The sequence below is a fragment of the Dryas octopetala genome, chromosome 3, assembly GCF_963921425.1.
Source record: "Dryas octopetala chromosome 3, drDryOcto1.1, whole genome shotgun sequence".
NCBI lineage: Eukaryota > Viridiplantae > Streptophyta > Magnoliopsida > Rosales > Rosaceae > Dryas > Dryas octopetala.
Window position 1 is genome coordinate 17,303,471 of NC_141368.1, and position 21,453 is coordinate 17,324,923.

The 21,453-nt window shown below is 36.7% G+C and overlaps 2 protein-coding genes and 1 pseudogene across 6 annotated transcripts; 1 reads left to right on the forward strand and 2 right to left on the reverse strand.

Moving 5' to 3' along the window:
• Nucleotides 1–575: 575 nt before the first annotated feature.
• LOC147291452 (ETHYLENE INSENSITIVE 3-like 1 protein pseudogene) lies at nucleotides 576–4,783 on the forward strand (annotated as a pseudogene). 2 transcript variants are annotated; one of them, XR_015121135.1, is made up of 2 exons: nucleotides 576–735; nucleotides 2,424–4,783. The product of XR_015121135.1 is annotated as an ETHYLENE INSENSITIVE 3-like 1 protein pseudogene, transcript variant X2 (transcript). The 2 variants fall into 2 exon arrangements; XR_015121134.1 differs by having other exon boundaries at nucleotides 577–735; nucleotides 2,251–4,783.
• A 1,322-nt stretch (nucleotides 4,784–6,105) lies between these two features.
• LOC147291453 (putative disease resistance protein At1g50180) lies at nucleotides 6,106–11,089 on the reverse strand. Its single transcript, XM_086237147.1, has 2 exons — nucleotides 9,823–11,089; nucleotides 6,106–8,594 (listed from the first exon to the last, which is right to left on the reverse strand). The coding sequence occupies exons 1-2, from the start codon at nucleotides 10,865–10,867 to the stop codon at nucleotides 6,811–6,813; spliced, it is 2,829 nt and encodes a 942-aa protein (XP_086093273.1). The 5' UTR covers nucleotides 10,868–11,089; the 3' UTR covers nucleotides 6,106–6,810.
• Nucleotides 11,090–14,383: 3,294 nt separating this feature from the next.
• Nucleotides 14,384–20,764, reverse strand: LOC147291454 (uncharacterized). 3 transcript variants are annotated; one of them, XM_086238825.1, is made up of 7 exons: nucleotides 20,253–20,764; nucleotides 19,480–19,527; nucleotides 18,555–18,650; nucleotides 18,257–18,329; nucleotides 16,302–18,026; nucleotides 16,013–16,217; nucleotides 14,384–14,778 (listed from the first exon to the last, which is right to left on the reverse strand). In XM_086238825.1, coding segments are annotated over exons 4-7 (2,193 nt in total). In that variant the 5' UTR covers nucleotides 18,258–18,329; nucleotides 18,555–18,650; nucleotides 19,480–19,527; nucleotides 20,253–20,764; the 3' UTR covers nucleotides 14,384–14,516. The 3 variants fall into 3 exon arrangements, with proteins under 3 accessions (XP_086094951.1, XP_086094949.1, XP_086094950.1); XM_086238823.1 differs by having other exon boundaries at nucleotides 16,302–18,033; XM_086238824.1 differs by lacking the exon at nucleotides 18,555–18,650 and having other exon boundaries at nucleotides 16,302–18,033; nucleotides 18,257–18,318.
• Nucleotides 20,765–21,453: the final 689 nt, after the last annotated feature.

The following is a 21,453-nucleotide window of genomic DNA, read 5'->3' on the forward strand; positions in this document are numbered from 1 at the left end:
CGTGATTGTTTTTAGAAGTTGACGTAATGCATTGAACGAGTTTAATTAGGGTTCACTGTTACCCGATGGACGTACGTGATTGTCATCATAAGTTGACGTAGCACATTGAATGGATTTAAACTTCACAATTCAACGATAGACCTTCACGTGATTGTCATCAAAAATTGACGTCGTATATTGTTTGGACGTGTGTAAAAGCTGTCAGAAATAAATATAAATATCTATTAACCCACCATGATCTGACCAAAAAAGAACCCACCATGGAAACACAAAATATAATGTTGCCACATCACATGATGGACAGTGAATATTTAGTGGAGCACCAATGACTTCAGTGTGGGGGAGTGTAGAGAATAGAAACCCATCCACAATAAAGTCTTCCATATCCAGAAGGACCAGAACCAAAAGGGTTACCTACGTCTTAACCACGGTTAAAACGTAACCTGACCTTTGTTGAGTATATATATGTCCACCTCCAGCTAAAAAAAGTTACTGGTGTTCCTTCCTATCCTTGTCCCTACAGTCACCTCTCTCTCTCTCTCTCTCGCTCTCTCTCTCTCTCTCGCCTCCCCTTTTCCTCTTCCATTTAGAAAGGAAAAGAAAGCCCACTGAGCTCTCTCTCTCTCTCTCTCTCTCTCTCTCTCTCTCTCGTTGTCTGAGCAAGAGAGGAGTAATCAGAGAGTGCTTGAGGAGCTCCAGTGACTCTTACCAACCCATAACAAATCCATCAATCTGGTACCTTCATTTTCTACATCCTTTTTTCTTTTCAATTTAAAGTGCCTCTGTTATTTCTTATTCTCCTTGTCTACAGAATTTATAATAAAAGTATATTATTTTTTTTTCAATTTTTTGATCTTGTGCTGCTGATATACCTGATATGCACCACTGTTTAGTTATTCTCTTAGTCATTCATCAGAATATGCCATAGTTTCTCTTTGCGTTTTGTTTTGTTTTTTGTTTTTATTAATTATTTGGGTTTTGTTTGGTGAGCCTTGTCATTTCGAATTTCGTTTAGCTACAGGTGCTGGTTGTGTATGAGCCATTTTGTCATTTTTTGTTTTCATTTTGATCCTTTTTCTTTTTTGGGTTTTTATTTTTTTAATTTTGGGATTTAATTGGTTTGGATATGGAAGGGGACTTGATAGCTTTGAACGGATTTTTTGATCCAAAAGACGGCTACACAGACGGCCCCTGAATTTCCGGATTTAAATTAAATACTGAAAAGAATTAATATGTGAATTTTGTTGCTTAGATTTTGTTCAAAAAAAGAATTGTGTTGCTTAGATTTTATTTAAAAGAAAATGAATTCTGTTGCTTAGATAGGTGGAATATTTGCTGTAAACCTTCGTTATAAGCTACATGAGTTTGTGTAAACGGAAAAATCTGAACTTGGTCCTGTCAATACTCAATAATAACGTTTATTTTATTGTGAAGAAAATGAATCTGAGTAATAGTGGATTTATGTGTCCTTGGCTCTGTTATTTCTGCTATACTACTTGCAGGGTATTTTACATGTATTTTAAATTTGGTTTTTATTGTAATTATCTCATGCTTTTCGTGTCACTGTTGGATTTCTTTCCTCACTTTTCTTCTCAGTTATCTGAGAAGCTCATCTTTTGTTCCGGTTTGTAACGTATGTGTTGCAGGGTACTTTACTTATAATAAATTTGGTTTTTATTGTAATCATCTCTTGCTTTTCCTGTCATGGTTGGGTTTAAGAATCTCATTTTTTGTTCTGGTTTGTAACTTATTTGGTTGCATGGTATTTTACTTGTAACTTAAATTTGGTTTTTTATTCTGATTATCTCACGCTTTTCATGTCACTGTTGGAATTTTGTACCCCACTTTTCTTCTTGGTTATTCGAGAAGCTCCTCTTTTGTTCTGGTTCATAAAGTATTTTGTTGCTGTGTTAGTGATGAGGCCATGTGTTAAGGTTTTCTTTTCGGAATCTTTGGTTTTTTCTGCTTCCTTTTGAATGTGAAAACAAAGAGTTCCGTTGCGGTTTTTTGTTTGTTTGTATTGGTTGTTTGTTCCATATCATTTAATTTATGGTTTGTTTTTGTAAGGAAATTTAACTTCTTTAATGGATTACTTTTTATGTTTGTAATTAATTGTATTTATGCAATTATGCACTTTCCCTTGTTTTTTCTTTCATTGAAGTAGAGTTATTATTGCTAGTTCAATGCACCTGATTATCATATGTGATAACTGTGGGTTTAACTGAGATTTGTAATTTATTTCATTTGCAGAAGATTGGAATTCATTTACTTTTCGGGATTGAGTATTCTTAATTGGAAAACCTCGGCTTTTAGAAATTTTAAAGCTAATATCTCTGCACAAGATTGGAAATCGATTAAAGAGTGAGAGAATTTATATTTATATAGATATATAATCAGGGTTGTTCTTTGTGTCGGCGTGTCAGTGCTGAATGGGGATCTTTGAAGAAATGGGTTTCGGTGGTGATCTTGATTTTCTTTCAGCTCCCCCTGGTGAAGTTGAGGTGGCTCCAGAGCTTGAACCAGAGGCAACAGTAGAGGAGGAGGATTATAGTGATGACGAATTGATCCAACTGGATGCTAAAGAGCTAGAGGAAAGAATGTGGAGAGATCGGATACGATTGAAGCGACTTAGAGACCAAAATAAGGGAAATGAAGGAGCTGACAATGCAAGGCAGCGTCAATCCCAGGAACAAGCTCGAAGGAAGAAGATGTCACGGGCACAAGATGGAATCCTGAAATATATGCTGAAAATGATGGAAGTTTGCCAAGCTCAGGGCTTTGTTTATGGGATTATCCCTGAAAATGGAAAACCAGTAAGCGGTGCCTCGGATAATCTTCGAGCATGGTGGAAGGAAAAAGTAAGATTTGATCGTAATGGCCCAGCTGCAATTGCTAAGTATGAGGCTGATCATTCAATCCCTGGTAATAATGAAGACTGCGGTATGTTGGCGTCCACTCACACCTTGCAGGAGCTCCAAGACACCACTCTTGGTTCACTTTTGTCTGCTCTGATGCAGCACTGTGAGCCGCCCCAAAGACGTTACCCATTGGAGAAGGGTGTTGCGCCACCATGGTGGCCTACTGGTGAGGAGGAATGGTGGCCTCAATTAAATTTACCCAAGGATCAGGGTCCTCCCCCATACAAGAAGCCTCATGATCTGAAGAAGGCTTGGAAGGTTTGTGTTCTCACTGCTGTGATAAAGCACATGTTTCCTGATGTTAACAAGATTCGCAAGCTTGTTCGTCAGTCTAAATGTTTGCAGGACAAAATGACTGCCAAGGAGAGTGCCACTTGGCTGGCCATTATAAACCAGGAGGAAGTTTTGGCTCGGCACTTGTATCCTGATTTATGTCCGCCTGCATCAGCTGTTGGGAGTGGGTCTTTTGTAATCGGTGGTACCAGTGATTATGATGTTGATGGGGTTGATGGTGAACAGAGTTTTGAAGTAGAGGATCGCAAACCTCTTGTGAATCACTTCAATATGGGAACTGCTGGACTAAGAGATAGGACAGGATCTCAAGTCAAGGGAGAGCTCATTGAGACCAACTCAGATTTTGTTCAAAAGAGGAAGCTGCTGCCTGAAGAGCCACAAATGATGCTGAATTCGAAGGTTTACACCTGCGAATACCTACAATGCCAATATAGTGATTGTCGCCTTGGCTTTCTCGACATTACTGCTAGGAACAATCACCAGTTGAATTGTCCATTCCGGAATAATTCTTCACAAGTGTTTGGAATGTCAAACTTTCAGCTTAACAATAACAAACCTGTGGGCTTCTCTCTACCTGCTGCTCAACCTAAGCCAGCTATTCCTCAACCAGTAAACCAGACAGGTGCTTTGAATGTTTCAGGACTTGGACTTGCCGAGGATGGGCAGAACATGATATCTGAGCTTTTGACATTCTATGATGGTAATATTCAGCAGAACAAGATCCCAAATCCTGGCAACCTCAATGTTGTAGAAGACCAGAACCACCACCAGGCCAAATTTCAATTTCAGATGGATGATAACTTCTATGGTCAGGGGTTGGTTGTGGGGCAAAATGTACCTGAACCAACCCCTATGCCTGTGCTTCATCCAGCTTTCCCATCGCCACAAGTTCCGTTTGATCAGTGCAAGGAATTTGATTCTGCATTTGGTAACACTCGCAGTGATACTATTGCTGACTTAACATTTAGCTCTCCATATAACTTGGCACCAGTGGACAACTATAATGTGGCACCTGTGGACAACTATAATGTGGCAACGGTCGACAACTATGATGTGGCACAGGTCGATGACTATGATGTCTCACTGGTTGACGACTATGTTGACCCACTGCTGAAGCAAGATGGATCCCTTTGGTACCTCTGAAGGAGTTGGGTTTTCTTCTCTTGACTGCTCCAAATATATGGATAAGTCTGTATATTATCTGGAGGGAAAGGTTATCATACACAGCATTATCAGCTTTTTATATACTCAGCGTTATCTACTTCTGTTTTTATACACAGTGTTATCGACTTCTGTTTTTTAGTTTAGTTGGTTGTCATACCTGTCGGACCTGTCGGACCTGTTAGATGTTAACTTTATAACCCTTAAGAACTTGGGTTATAAGTTATCTAGTTGTTCTCAGTTTAGCATTGAAGTAGGGCCTTTATAAAGGACTGGAAAGAACCGAGAATGATATTAAGTACTTTTGTTGAACTGTTAGACATTTTCCGGTTTCCGAAGTCAATGTTGGCATTTACTTTTATGTAATTTATACACAGAGACATCAATATATGTGCTGGTTTCATGTTTTAGTTGCATTTTTGCTTGTTTCTTTGGCTAGGCTGAAGAGGATTGGTTTCAACTGTTCTTGCTATTAACAATTTTATTCTTTGAGCTCTCTCTCTCTGTCTCTCTCCGGTTTCTGAAGTCAATGTTGGCATTTAGTTTTATGTAATTTATACACAGAGACATCAATATATGTGCTGGTTTCATGTTTTAGTTGCATTTTTTCTTGTTTCTTGGGCTAGGCTGAAGAGATTGGTTTCAACTGTTCTTGCTATTTGCAATATTATTCTTTGATCTCTCTCTCTCTCTCTCTCTCTCTCTCTCTCTCTCTCTCTCTCTCTCAGGACTCCTTTCAACGGCTTTGTACAAGTTTGGTTGCATCAATCACAATTAATGGTTCTCCCAAGAACAAAGTGGAAATCAGGAAAGCTTGAGTGGAAATCAGGCAAAAATCAGGAAAGCTTGAGTGGAAATTCCAAGAACAAAGTGATGTTCAAACATATTTTTAGCTTGGGTCAAAGTTAGGCAAGTAAGTCTTGAAAGTAATTGTCCTTATTCCCCAAATAGTAACAATAGTAATAATTGGAAGAGAGAGGAGTTCTCATTGTTTGGCTCGAGTCTCCTTAATAGCTTTCATCGATTATTATGTTTTGGGTGTATGTCAAGTCGTATGTGCATGGCTGCGTATCCATACTTTTTACTGTAAAAACAAAAGGTCTATTTTTCAAATGAGTGCTGGAAATTTGGGCACATCCATAATCAAATTAAGGGATTCCTTTTCACTTTGACGTAAAAAAGGGATTCCTTTTCACTTTTAATAGGGAAAAAGTTAACCATACCCTCTAAATTATAGTTTTTGTTCCACTTTTGTCTCAGACTGCCTCCTAAATTTTAAATAAGGGTAGATATGTAAAAATCAAATTGAAGGTTTGACTGCATTAAATACTTAGTTTTCAGTGTTTTTAATAAGAAAGGAGAAGAATAAGAAGATAGAAGGAGAATGTGGATAACATTCATGATGCTTTATCCTGTCAACTTAATTAAATATCATTTGGTGATATTTTCTGAGAGGTATTTTGAGTATTTACTAATTTAATATTGTTGAGAGTTCATAGGTATGTTCAGCAGGGTGGTGAATTTTGTGTATCCCCCAACTGTTCTATTGGACTCTGAGTTTGCTAGTGTTTCGTTACCCATTACCCTTAAAAGGGCCTTGAGATTGGCATCAAGAAAACTCCCTATGCTTCTTCTCATAACCAAGAAACTACAAGGTTTGCAATTTTCGAGCAAACTCATTTCAGCCGAGTTTACCTAAATATTAATATGAAGTGCATTGAAAACACAAATAAATGTCAAAATCCAATTTCAAATGGGATTTCCATTCTTACGTAAACAAATACCAAATCAAAGAAACAAAGAACTAACACAACTAAATTACACAAATATCACATTCTCAGCTACCAAACACAAATATCCCACTGAGCTTTATGGGCTGACATGGCACAGTTTAGCTTTGGTGGATTTGACTATGGACGGTTCAGATTAGAGAACAAGGACGCACAACAACAATTAATGCTAGGAAGAGGTCTCAGTTCTTTCTTTTGCTCCCGCAGCCCCTGCTCTACTACTCAGCCAAAATATATATAAACATATCAGTATATACCAAGAGAAAGATATAACACTCAAAACATAGATATAGATAATTTACTTGTTGAAATGGATCGATCTCTAGTTTTATTTCCCTGCATATTGAAATTATTAACATGTGTGAGATACACCATCCATGAAATCAACTGCTTTACTGAGTATTTTGAAACATGACTAAGTAAGAATACTGAATTGAAGGAGTTGGCTTAGTTTTCAACTTGAGTGGAAGGCAAGTCAGAGAAGAAACAGAGCATGAAGTAGAAAGAGGAGTATAAAAAAGGAAGCAAAACAGAGAACCAACAAATACTGAATAAAAGAGAAAAATAAAAGATGTGGAATTAAAAAATGTTAATATTGTGATGTTCATGAAGAACACAACAAATGAATTAAACTAAACACTTTCAAATTAAGAAATACCAAAAATACTCAAAGGTTCCCCAAACACAATGGAAGGCACATGTTGGATTTTATAGAAATCCTCTCCTCCTTCTTGAAGCCTGCTATGGAATGCCATAGGCATCTCTGTGATTGTGATTTCCCTGAGGGTCGTAATATATCTCAACCCATCTGGAACTGTGGTCAGTCCTTGACAACATGTAATGGACAATCGGCAGAGACTAGACATGGCTCCTTCCTCCACCTTCCATTCCTCTATTTCGAGCATGTAAAGAAGCGAAAGAAATTCAAGACGACGAAAACCTCCTTTGGAGCAAACCAGTGTCGTTGTATTCTCCTCGAAAGTTCCGTATTCGAGGCGAAGAGTTCTTAGGTTTGGAAGCTTCTCTAGTATTGCCATTTGGCCGTCCTTGAGACGACATTGCCACAACGATAACTTGGTGAGGTTTGGATAGCATTCCAGCTCTTTCGGTAACTCTACTGTTGACCCATCCAACTGCAGCTTGTATATTTGAGGACAACTTAATACTATTTGTGTAACTTCCACATGACCATTAATCTCAAGTCTGTTGTCCACAATTAGAGACTGAATACGGTTAAGCGTGCTGCTTGTAGATCTCAAGATTTCTTCCAGATTTTGCACGGGGCTTGACAATTGTATCTTCAATTTTCTAAGGTTGGTCAATTGAGTGAGATCATTCAAATCACATTCGCGAGTTGAAACTTGCAATAATGTCTGCAAATTGCAAAGAGTAGACAGTCGCAGCCCACGACTTGTGCGGTAATCGGGGGGTAAATACAAGTGTCTCAAGTGTTCCATCTTCCATATCACATCTGGAACTATATCCCCACCATCACAACGAAGATCTAGAGTTTGCAAACGTATCAAGTTACCTAGGGATGATGGAAACCATTTTATAGAACTACGCCTTAGACTTAAAAACCTTAACTGGACCATATTCCCAAATTCACTTGGCAACTCTACCACACTCTTCATACCTTCAACCTTCAGAACTCTAAGCAATTTGAAATTCTTGAACAAGGATTGTATTACTTTTTTGCTTTTGGGTATCCAAAAATTTGCGCCAAAGTATAATAGAGATCTAAGATGACCTTCTGTTTCACTTTTGGATGGAACCAATTTATCAGCATACTCATTCAAGTAGATGGCAAGTCTTCGAACTTTACCCATCGGTGCTGCCTTGGTTACCATTGAAGAAGAAAACGGATACATTGCCTCGTTTCCACCCAAATAACTGACAATTTGGAAAAAGTTCTCCTCTTCAGCCTTTAACAAGCACAAGTCTCGCATGAGATCATGAAGACGACAAGTTTTGATATTTCTTACTGAACCTCTTGCTCCAACTTGAACCACACACCTTTCCACCAACTCACTTAACAAACTGTATGCTACATCCTCCATTGTTTCCACTAAACCTTGTCTTTGTTGTGCCAATGATATAAGACCTTCAGCCATCCATAGCTGAGTCAATCTTTTTACCGGTATCTCAGAATCCTCAGGAAAATTACCTAAGTATAGAAAGCATGGTTTTAAATGATACGGTAAGTCATCATAACTCAATGCCATCACCCATGATGCGCCAGAAAATTCTTGCTCATGGCCTTTGCCTCTCCTTATATATACATCAACATTTTTATGCACCATATCCCACTCGTTAATTGTGTCTTTTCTAGCTAGAAGTCCGGCTAGCACAATTATGGCTAATGGCAAACCTGCACAATGCCGAAGCATACTCTTTCCTACTTCATTCATCTTTGCCAATATTTCAAAGTCTGACAAACGACAAAAACATAATTAAACTAAATTAATTCACATAAAACCAAATTAACAGTCATATATATATACTAGCGACTGCACATTGTAAAAGATAAAGTAAGACATTTTATATTCAGTGTCCCTTATTCAAATGGTTTTGGCAATACAATATAATTTTTATTTCATTAACCTTATTACTAGACAATTAAAATAACAAATTTAGTGGAAATTGCTTCAAGTTGAATAATCCTAACATGCACCACAAATGCCAGGGATAGCCTTAAATGAAAAAAAATATAGATTGATTAATTTTTTCTTTTTTTATTACTATGAGTGTATGAGAAGTCTAAAATTCAGCCCGTCTAATATTAATTTAGGGGGCGGATCCATGCATGACATCCTATTTTTGACATAGGGTCTACTCCATATAAGATTTCAACGATCCAAACCGTCTATCTTTTATGTTTTCATTACATGATCATTCTTGCAAAAAATTAGGTATATCGGAAACTGTTTACCTATAAAGATTAAGTGGTAAACAAAATAAACACTTGAAATGTTTACCATTTAATTTTGTAGGTAAATGAATTTCAATTTACCTAATTTTTTGCAAGAATGATCTTTTAATGGAGACCTATAAAATATCGTTAAACTCATATATGGAGTGAGCCCTATTGAAAACTTGTGTCAAAACTTGTGTTAAAAATAGAATGTCATGGATCATTCGATCTCCTATTAATCTAATGGTGTTTTTTTAAATGATTTTTTTTTTTTTTAATTAAAGGCTAGCTAGGGAGGAGGATTCTAACTTGGAAACTCATCCAATACTGTGTTGAAGAGAAATGTCACTATATCAATAGCTAAATGTCACTAGCTCAATAGCTAGTTGATTTAAATTCTTGTTTTGTTTAGTGATAGACAACAATTTGAAGTCACACGTCACACCTTCAATTATAATTTCAAACTTAAAAGTCCCTATATATACTCAAAGGAATATAATATATATATATATATATATCTTATAACAAAGTTTTCTTGAGAAGAATATCCTGGGCTATGTATCTGACAGATCTGCAGATCCATATATAATATTGTTCACTAAAAATTAAATGTTGGTAGCACTTAAAAAAAAAAAAAAAAACAGAAAAATGTTTTATTTTTTTAAAATATAATGCCAAATGGAATACGATGGATCAATTGATAAGAAAACAGAAAATAGAGATAAGAGAGGGGGTGAGAAAGTACTTCTTTCATTCCTTCCGGATATTGCTATCTTCTCAAAAAGTCTCCAACTTTCATCATCATCGAGTGGTCGGGGTTGGTGGAGGAAACCATTTCCAGCTGAATGCAAAGCTACTTCTTTGTTGCGAGTGGTGAGTAATATTCTACTTCCTGTTTCTTCTTGCAATGGGAATGCAACTTTCAAAAGTTCCCAAGTCGTGCTGCTCCAGATGTCATCAAGGACCACCAGACATCTTCTTTCTTGTTGGACAAGATAAAGCCTCTTGGCTATTTCATCATCCTTCATTTCAGCAATTTTTTTTCTTTCCTCGTCTGAAGCAGAAATGAGTTTCATTAGAATTCCTTCCCAAACATCTCTAACTCGACACCGTTGAGATATACATACCCAAGCAAAACAATGAAAATGGCGCCTAATTTCATTGTGATGATAGACTTGTTTTGCAAGAGTGGTCTTCCCCAAACCACCCATCCCCCATATAGAAATAACCTGGTGGTAAGTTTCCTCCTTCACCAATTGCATAACCAATTCCTTTACGTTGTCCTCTAAACCAACAACATCCCGTTCGATAATATGAGAATAAGTTCGCCTCAGTTGTTGTTGCCTCTCATACACAGAAGTGGCACCTGCACTCTCCCTTAGTTCTCTAATGTTATAAGTTTGCATACTCAACCTCAAATTGGAAATATTGATGGTGATGCTCTCAATTTCTGCCCCAATCTTGTGAAGATGAACTCCTGCGTTGAAGATGCAAGAAAACCTCTTGAGGACATTCTTCATACCTCCTTTCCTCTTGGAGGCCACTTTGAAGACATAAATGTCAATGACATCCTCCAAATCATAGGCAGCATCTCTAATTTTGGCAACCCAAATGCGCACTGTTTCATCGTCTCGTTGTCTTGCATCTGCATCTTTCAGAAAGCCCTGCATCAATTGTAGTTCGGTTTGTGCACGATTAACTTGATCCCCGACTCCATACAAGAATTTCGCTTCATGAATGATGAACTCTCCGACCCTTTCAACCACGAAAGAAACAACAGCCTCAGCCATATTTTCTTCTCCAAATGAAAAACCACTAAACCAGATTTTCTGTATTTCAGATTGGTATATGGGATCTTGTAGCAGTGGAGCAGTCTCGTCCGTCTTTGTATGATATATGAAGTAATGTCAACCAATTAATCCCAGCAAAAGATAATCAACTTTGTCGTTTCTTTGGTCAACTTTGTACCAATTGGTTGTTCCGCACCCAAGCTTAATTTTATTTTGTTATATTTTTGTATATATTGTGAACCTTATTCATCCAACCTATATGAGATAATGCTGTGACTGTTGGCTCAACATAGCAAAAGACTTCAAGCTCTGGATCACGCAACCACAAGAGCCAAAGAAGTCTTCACGAATTCAGCCTCCTATGCAACTTGTATTTATTTAATTCTTTTCCAATTTATTTCTTTGTTTTCTTTTTTTGTTATTAAAAGTTATTATCTTTCCAATTGTGAGGCTAAGGTTAATTGTAGCTATGCATGGGACACTGAATTATTGCTCGTGTCCCACCTTAATTAGTACCTGTTGTTGATTTTGTCAAATTTCTTTGCTAGTTTTTGTCACATACCGTGCACATGACCGATCTTTTAAAGGGTAAATGTGGAATTACACCTTTTTTCCATTCCCTCCCTCCCTCCCTCCCTCCCTACCTATTGTGGACTAGCCTCTCACGAGTGTGAAGCGGCTCTTTTTATTATGCAAACATTGATATTTTGGCAACCGTAATTCATTTAATAGGCTTCTCCTAAATCACAAATACAAACAAAATTAGTTGTTCAACCCAAATGAAAAGTCAAAAAAAGAAATTGAATATGTGAAATTAAAGAGAAATTAATTAAGAAGAGAGAATTAAGGGAAAATTAATTGAGGAGAGAGAGGCGGCAAACTAATTTTTATGTACGGTTAAGTAAATTTGAGAAATAGATAATTGACCATTGGATTTAATCCGAAACGATCTCAACCATAAAAACCGGACATAAATTTTAAGATTCAAAAATCATTATGTTGTATTATATAGATTTGTCAACTTTATTCGCTAGTTTTTGTCACATACTGTGCACATGACCTATTTTTTCAAGAATAAATGTGACAATCAAACCTCTCTCTCTCTCTCTCTCTCTCTCTCTCTCTCTCTCTCTCTCTCTCTCTCTCTCTTTTTTTCTATGGGGGTTTAATGGATTTTTTTCTTTGAGGTCATAATTTTCCTTTGGTCACTAAGAAAAACAGGCAAGACAAACTCATATGAAAATTTAAAAATTAAGGCTCGAGTACAAATATATCCACTAACTATAAGTAGTATTTCAAGTTAGTACACGAACAAAAAAAATCAAACTATACATTAACTAACAAAAACTTACAATATAGCATATTTGTCAAAATTTATGTCCAAAAAATAGTTAAATGACATGCTGGAGATAGTTGATGTGTCATTTTTAATGACATGAACACCAAATTTATGCCATAGGGCAAAAATGCAATAAAAAAAATACCAAAAATTTTAAAAATTTTAAAAATTAAAATATAGAAATAAAAAAAAAAACAAAAAAAATTAAAACCCCCGAATTCCCTTCACACCCACAATTCTCCCATTGTATCATAAAAAATGGGCATAAATTCAATTTAGACACATAACTATATAATTAAGCTATTTCAATGGGGTCCATGAATTTAAAATATTTCAAATATACACCCGATCTATTATCTAAATTGAAAAATGAATTTATGTCCATTGATTCGTTGAGAAATCAGTTAAATGACAGCTTGGCTTTTACTGACCGGGATTAATTGGCGACGTGGCGCTATCTCAGCAAACATTTCCCGCCAAATGAGCGACACGGGCCCACAATTTAATAATAATAGAGAGAGAGAGAGAGTTTGTGGGCCCGTGTCAGGGGTTAGGTGAACCCGTGTCGCTCATTTCCCGCCAAATGAGCGACACAGGTCCACCTAACCCCTGACACGGGTCCACAAACTCATCATCTCTTTCTCGCTCGTTGAACACAAGTGAGAGATTTATATTCGAATTTGGGGAAAAACGTGATGTTTTTTGGAGACTAAATGGTCAGGAGAGCGTTCGACGAGCGGGAAAGAGGTGATGGGTGTGTGGGCTCGTGTCAAGTGGACATGTGTTGCTCATTTGGCGGGAAATGTATGCTGAGTTGGTGCCACGTCGCCAATTAATCCCCATTAGCAAACGCAAGCTGACATTTAACTGATCTCTCAATAAATTGATGGACGGAATTTCATTTTTTAATTTACATAATAAATCAGGTGTATATTTGAAATATTTGAAAATTCGTGGACCTCGTTGAAATAGCATATATAGTTATGTGTCTAAATTGAATTTATGCCTTAAAAATGTCATGTCAACTCTGTCCAATGTGACCTTTAATGTTTTTTTGGACGGTTATCTTGACGGATGTGCTATATTGTATGTTGTCGTTAGTCAATGTATGAATTTGAAATATTTTTTTGTTTGTTGATTAACTTAAAATACCCTCTATAGTAAGCGAATGTATTTGTACTTGAGCCAAAAATTAATCTCTTTTTTTTTTTTTTTTCCAAGATTCCAAGCCCACATAGGTGTAATGCTCTGGAGGGAGATGCCATATATACCACCTCACGCTTAAGAATTCACAATGTTATAACATCCCGAAGTCCAAAGATGTCATAACTCGATCCACACCATCCAAAGGGATAAAACCCATTTTAGGATCGATGCGTTGTGTTTTGGCTCGCCTTTGGAAGTAAGCATGGAGGTTTGGCTTGTAGTTAGAGCTTAATTGGGCATAGGAATGTCACAAGAAGTGTTAGGAATAGGGGAGATATGGGGAAAAATCGAAGATTCCTATTGTCTGGGCATGGATCATACCTAAGTAGGCAATGGATCTGATGCAGCACGCATCATGTATGATTATTGGCTCCGAAGTGATAAGTGCAAATCTGGCCATTAGGCTCCCGGTATCCGATTTTTGTGCACAATACTTTTTCGGAAAGGGAACGATGAGGCGAATCCAAGTCACAATGCCTTTTCGGTTATGTGATTTAACTCAAGTGTGTCTTGTACTATTTGTATTCTCATAGTGAAGAACAAATATTTCGTAAGCAACAAATTTGCTGAACCACAACAAATTTGCTGAACCACATTAATCTCGTGTTCACTACTTTCTTTTCCTGTTTATTTATTCGATTTTATTGTGGTTTGTTGGATGGTGATTTTATATCTTTTATTTATTCGATTTTATTGTGGTTTGTTGGATGGTGATTTTATATTTGAATCTTGGTTCGCAACCATCAAATCCCAACAATGTCTACATTTTGGGGATGGGTTTTATACTCGTTGTCACAACTCACCTTGTAAACCTTCTTTTTATTATTATAAATTAATGATTATTATGTTATTAGTTCTTTGGGATACACCTTGGAAGGTAGCATTCTATGTTCGATAACGCAGGTCTTAAAGCTTATGGATTTATGAACTGCTGCACCATTAACTTGTTGTGTCGCAAGTCAAATGAAATTTGCAAATTCTAAATTCCAACAATTTTGCTAATTCAGATTAATATCCCTAAATCCAGCTATTCATACTAAATATAAGCATAGAAACTAAAACCACCAGCTAACAGACCAATCTGCACTGTCATTACATTCTATACTACAAATCTTCATTTGTGTCCATACCCCTCCCATCATCACTACCTCTGTCATCTGTACTGTCATTACAATCATCTGTATTCTGTACTCTCGAACTCAAAAAATTCCGCTCACCCGGGATTGTCACATCCATCCAGCTGAGGTCATCACTGCCAATAACTCCCAGGTCATCCACCCAATCTCCCATGTTAGCATGGGTAGCTTCTAAGCATATAGGATCAAGTGTACTTCTTGTATAAATCGCTTTACTTGCTTCAGCACGCCTGCTTCCATTTTACCAAAAACCACAAATGAAAAATTAAAAAAAGAAAAAAAAAGAAAGGGTCGAGTTCAAAGAAGAAAAGACTGGGCTGTAAGCCTAAATGGCATGATAGACACAGAAAGTAATGGAAAGCAAACTATATCACATGAGAATATTACATTTGCCACTCAGAAATATGAATTTTCAAGCACATTCAATATAGTATCCTATAAATCAACATCTTCTTTTAGAAACATCCAATCTAGTATCCTATAAAGCAACATCTTCGTTTAGAAACAATTGCTTCTACAAAGCTCTTGAAACATCAGAAAACAAGTCTCATTTATATATGTATCTTTTACTCCAATGTCTCAGAAGATACATATATATGACAAAGAGGCACACAACTCTCATTTCCCTTAAGTAGGCATCAACTTCGGAGAAGACAATTATCTTATTAAGAACATTTCTAAAGAAAATTCAAGTTTCAAATCCCAAGTAACAAATACAGTTCTGTTCAAATAATTGTGGAATTCTTGTATCCATAGAATCTCATGTTTTCTCCATATGTCATATGCATGCTTAAATATATAAAATATCCTAATCCAATGAAATAGATGACTAGCTTGTTCCAGGGATACATTTTGACTGCATTTATTATCCTTTATTGAAAGTAGAAAAGCAAATGGAGAGTGCATCACAGGGACAACTTTGAATTGAAATGGAATGAAGGCAGAAGACCAAAAACAAGAGCTTGAGATTAACTCTGGTGGTTGTTCTTAGGATAAAAGTAACACAAGTCAATTTTCAGGTAAAAGTTATCCATGAAAAACAAGGCTAAACAGCAAGGACCCAAGTCCCTCTAGGATTTAGTCTGTCTTCTGAGACCTTGGAGTAATAGATACACATATAAATGAAAACAAATGAAATGCTAGTAGACGTGAGAGCTCTTCCCAGCCATGAGCTATCTGATGAATATACTTCCAAAACAAGAGCTTGAGATTAACTCTGGTGGTTGTTCTTAGGGTAAAAGTAACACAGGTCTATTTTCAGGTAAAAGTTATCCATGAACTACAGCCTAAACAGCAAGGACCCAAGTCCCTCTAGGATTTACTCTGTCTTCTGAGACCTTGGAGTAAAAGATACAAATATAAATGAAAGCAAATGAAATGCTAGTAGACATATGAGCTCTTCCCAGCTATGAGCTATCTGATGAATATACTTCCAAAAAAGTTACTGAAGATGGACAAACTTACCTCTGTTGAAGTTGCAAGTTATAATGAACAAATACAAGGTCATTCAACCTATGTTGCTCTAACCGGTTCCTTCTGTTTGAATACATACAATCAAACATGCTCCAACTCCTCTTACATCGGATAACGCTGCAATTTTGACTAAGTATCCTGACAGCTAACCGTTGTAGATCCGGGTAATCAGCTGCATAAAGTGACCACCAAGTAGCTGCAAAACAAAACAACATAGTTTAATGCTTCCAGTGTACACTAATAATCTGGAAACTTGGAAACAACAGATATCATTTGTAACCTGGGGCCAATGATTCTCGAGAACGTAATGCAACAGGTCGACCAAAATCCCCTACAGCTTCTTCATAGAACTTTATGTTGCTCGTAATCATATCCTGAGCTGTTAAATTAGGCTCTAAGGTTTCAATACAGTCAAGCAGTCCCTTCTGGATGACTTTGTTAGTAGAAAAACTAGGGTTATAAAATATAGATGGATTGAGATAGTATGCAGCTGCATGAAGTGGGCTATGAAGCTCCTCTTGCCAAATGTGATCAATAACCTTCAAATATGGCAAGTAATCAGATTCCTTATTGTTAAATGCCACAATTACACTTTTCTTTGATTTTTCCATTGCATCATATACATAACCAATAGATGGCTTCTCATCACAGTCCATAAGATGAAAAACAGAAAGTAGGGGCTTTGTCACCTCCAGAGTTTGATCACATAGTGACCAGAAAACTTGGTCCACAATAATCTCAGCCACCTCAAGTCCAGCCATTTGCTTAGAGAAAGTTGACTGCATCCAAGTAGCATTGGAAAACATTTCATGAAGCTGATGCTTCAAAGCAACAATATTTTGCAGTGTCAGGAAGATGGAAGCAAATCTTGTGGTTGTGAGCTGGACTATGTCTCTCCCACCTGTTTTCTTCCTCATTCGATTGAGCAGCTGAGCACTGTTGTATATAAATTGAGTTATCTTTTTTGCCTTAGCCAAGACCTCTTTAATTTCATCCATTTTTCCAATTTCCTCAAGCATTAAATCAATACCATGTGCCCCACAGGTACTGCAGAAAAAGGTTTTATATTTATCCACTAAAAGCTTTCTTGCAGCTTTACAACTGGCTGAAGCATCCGTCACAAAATTGACAATATTCTTAGGCCCAACTTCTTCAACAACACCATCAAATAAATTGAAAAGGGCATCTTCTGAGATATCTGGTGCATCTACAGATTTGAGGAACATATTGCCCTTAGGACAGTAGACAAAGAAGTTTATAACCGAATGACCAGTTTTATCCATCCACCTATCAACCATGACTGAGCACCCAGTCCACTCCCAAGATTTTCTCAGTTCCTCACCATATTCTTCTGCATCCTGAACACTTTTTTTCAACAATTTGCCCCTCAAAGAATGATAAGAAGGCATCTTATAGCCAGGTCCCACAGCAGCAATGGCATCAGCCATCTGTTGGTAAAAATGCGAATTTGCAGCAGTGAATGGTATACCAGATTCATACATAAATCTGGCAACGGCCACATCAGCTTGATCTATGATCTCTTGAGAAGCAAAACTCTGATGGAAAGGTTGAGCAACAATAGTTGTTGTTGGAGTTGGGAAGGAATGCTTTTTGTGCTTCTTCATTCGGCTGGAAATCCCTTCGATAACCTCTTTTCCCCTTCTCCTTCGAGTGCCTCGTGTGGAAACTGTCTTCTGAGTTTCCTTATCTCCTTCTTCCCTATACTGCAAGTAGGATGCAGAATCTTTGCCACTATTTAATCCTTTCTGCTTTTTAAGTTTTTCCAATACTTTAAAGCCTAGTTGTTGTTGAATCTGCACTTTAACTTCTTCAGGTACTTCTTCACATGGAGCTACATTCCCCCTTTCCCCAGCTAAATGTTGTTTTAGTCTGGAAATTCCACCCCCAAGCATTACTTTATGGCAGTATTTGCATTTAATCTTCTGACGACCGCCATTTACCATAATACCATGGGCCCAACCAGGATCAGAAGCTCGGGAAGGCACTGAACCCTTATGATTAATGCATGGTAAAAGAATAAATGTAAAAAGAAAGAATACACAGGCACATGTATACAATAAAAGAAAAATCTATTGTTGGTCTTGACCATATTAGGAAATAATAAGATAAAAATTAAGGTATTTAAGCTCAGATATTTCATTAAAATAAGCAAGCTAGAAAAGATTTTTAAAAATTATAAAAAATAAAAAATAAAACATGTAAAACAGAGCTCACTTGATTCTCCTTGTATTGCATATCTGGGGAAGTGTCAGAAAGCTCCTAATATCCACCATAAGCTGTTAATACTCTGAATTAGAGTCGCCAATATATAAAATTGTGATTAGCAATGAAATAAAAATAAATAACACCAAAATCAGGAGTAAAGCTTAATCGTGATATCAAAGCCTATAAATTCAGGACTTCTATGTGAAAAAAAATTGGAATTTATGAATTACATCTAAAAAAGAATGACATGAAACCAAACTACTATTGCTAGCCATGCTTTGACTAAAACAATATGGCTGGGCATAACCTTGTTCATCGTTCATCTACTCCAATCAAGATTGCATTTTCACCACTGTTGTGTTGATGTACCAGCATTCTGACTCTTGGATTTAGACATAACCCTCTAAAGACAATAAATTTTGTTCAAATTAATATTACATACGAAAATATTTACCAAAAACCAGAAAACAAGAATAAAACATATACATATAGGTATATTTGTGAATCAAAATAACCAAAAATGTTTTTGAGTCATAAATATTAAATAAGACAAAATATCACATCAAAATTAAACTCCAAGTCTTTTATGTCTCTTCCATCAAAATAAAGAACATTTTGTTAATTTCACATTTATCAAACTGGCACCTATTTTCAAAAGTGAAACTATGAACCTTAAATGTTCTTTTCTTTGTTCAATTCAATGGATTTAGAACATTTCAACTATCATCATGTCATATTGGTGAAATTTTCAATATCACATTCACGGTTGTTTATAAATGAATTCAAATTATTTTGATAGAATACTTCATTATAAATAATACCAACATCAAATACCACATCACATGTTGAAAGGAACCAAACATTGTTTCCATCTCTTCTCATTGATTTCACTGAATTTATAATATTGCCTGTTTTTAGAAAATTTATACACTTTGTTTCGATCATATAGACTAACCAACATATCTATAAGTTTATGTATTTTCTATGGAATCATATATTATGCTATGAATTTTTACAAAATATTTCTTTGATAGAAACATAAAATGCACAATTGTAGTAATACAGTCTTGGCTTAAGAACTGTGACCAATTATGTCTAATTAGAGAGAGAAAAAGAAATTTCTTTGTTTGCAAACGTAGAACAAATGACAGAATAAAATGTTCCACCATAGACGAACCAAGAACTCCATGCACCATGATACCATCCAATATCCAACAATCCCCTGAACTTACCATTCCTTTGCACACCTCCATTCTTTGCTTGGCACGCAGAAATGGACACTGTATCAATTGATAGGAAATGAATATGCAGTTAGATGAGCATCCAAAAATATCAAATACCAAAAGAGACACTGTAAGAGATAAGGAAATTCCAAGAAGTCATCACCAACATCCATGAGAACAAATTAGACGAGCAACCTTTACAGCTGTATGGAATATTTCAAGACTACAGAGATAGTACTAATAATTAGATGCCTCGTCATTTCTTTTTCTTGGGTTGCAAGCAATCCAAAATACTACAATTCATCATTGTTTTGTTTTCATTTTGTTGCATACGCAACCAACACTAAATTTCATGAATCGCTGTATATTTTCTTTTTGACAAAATATTACATACAAAGCAATAATAATATGGTAAAAATAATAAATGGACAAGAAAATTCCGGTCATTTTAGTGACAGCACAAGAATTAGTCAGAAACTCAGAATAGAAGACCCAGGTAATTTTTTGTTCTTGATAAGTAAAGAAACTAAACAATAAATGGAGGAAAAACACCCAACAAGAAAAAGAGAACGTATTGAAAATTTGCCAAAAAATGGGCAAAAGTTGAGGTGTGTTTCCCTTCCTTTTGGCTTTGAACACCTCTCTTCGACATTTCCTCAAACACATTCTCAGCATTGCTTTTCATTCTTTCACAAAAGTAATAGAACTTACCAGTTCACTTAATAGGCAATCAATATATCCTCTAATTTTGAAAACGGTAAACCAAAGGAGTGATTGATTACCTTAGGTCCGATCAACATGTAGCTGGGTCCTGCACTTTCAGCCAAAAGCTTGACTCGAAACTTCAGCACCTCACTCTCTCACGTCTTTCTGAGTATTGCTCGCACAATTTGGCTCGAGCTCACTGGTGGGTCTCCACGAGCCGCATATGGCTCCAACTGATCACCTTTGCAAGCATGAACACAGTAAAAAATGGAAGGCGGAGTTGAATGAATGAATGAAATGAAGGATCCCAATTTGACAGAGAGATTGAGGAAAAAACGATCTTAATTGGTTTTTAGTTTCTGGGTGTTTTTCGTTTTATCTGAATGCACTTAGAACTTGTTCCGTTTGTATGGGTTATGGGTACTTTAGTATGGGTCTGAGGAGGGTTTGGTGGGTGTGTTGAAGCTGCTCCGGCGACGGAAGAGCATGCGGAGAAGGGAGGGGATGAGGGATTAGGGAGACAGATGGGGAAGATTAGAATTTTTTTTTTTTCTGTTTTATTAATTTTAATTTGTTTTATCTTTATTTTTTTTTCTTGCAGAGAAAAACAAACATCAGGTAAATTTATTTGATTTTTAATTTTCTTAAGAGAAATTTTATTTATACCCAACGATTTGCTCAACTTATCTTACACCATTTTTTAACATGAAAAGACAAGTATACCCGATATAAATTGATAAGGACAAATAATATTTTGAAAATGCTTAATTGTGTTTTTAATAGAGTGCTGCTATTTGCACACCATTTTTTTTCTTTTTGCACACCCTTTTTTCCTTTTTTTCTCCTACACACCCTCTATCCTCTTCTAAAATTTAAAAACTCTCTTAACACACCCATCTAATTACCCTAATGCCCCCATTTTATTCATTTCACAAAATTTAACACAACACACCCCATCAAAAAAAAAAAAAAAAAAACCACATACACAGCCCATCCTTCTCCCTCACCCCTCCCCCTTCCCTCACCGACCACCTTACTCCCTCCCTCCCCCTCCCTCACCGACCACCTCCCTACCTCTCTTCCTTTCTATCTTTGTCCGGCAACAACAACCCCCACCCACCCTTTCCTAGCCTCGGCCTCCTTCTCCTTCATCAACCAATAGACCACCTCCTTCCCTCCCTCTGTTTCTGTCCAGCTCCGGCGACAACAATCCCGGCCCACCCCTTCCCAGCCCTTCCTTCTCCTTCACCAGCCACCTCCCTCCCTCCCTCTGTTTCT

Coding starts and splice junctions, on each gene's coding strand:
- LOC147291453 (XM_086237147.1), bottom strand. CDS start 10,867: ATGGCTGAGGCTGTTGTTTCTTTCGTGGTTGAAAGGGTCGGAGAGTTC. Junction 8,595..9,822: donor ATCCGGAAGGAATGAAAGAA/GTACTTTCTCAC, acceptor GTCGTTTGTCAG/ACTTTGAAATATTGGCAAAG.
- LOC147291454 (XM_086238824.1), bottom strand. CDS start 18,277: ATGCAATACAAGGAGAATCAA. Junction 16,218..16,301: donor TCGAGAATCATTGGCCCCAG/GTTACAAATGAT, acceptor TTTGTTTTGCAG/CTACTTGGTGGTCACTTTAT. Junction 14,779..16,012: donor AACTTGCAACTTCAACAGAG/GTAAGTTTGTCC, acceptor AAATGGAAGCAG/GCGTGCTGAAGCAAGTAAAG.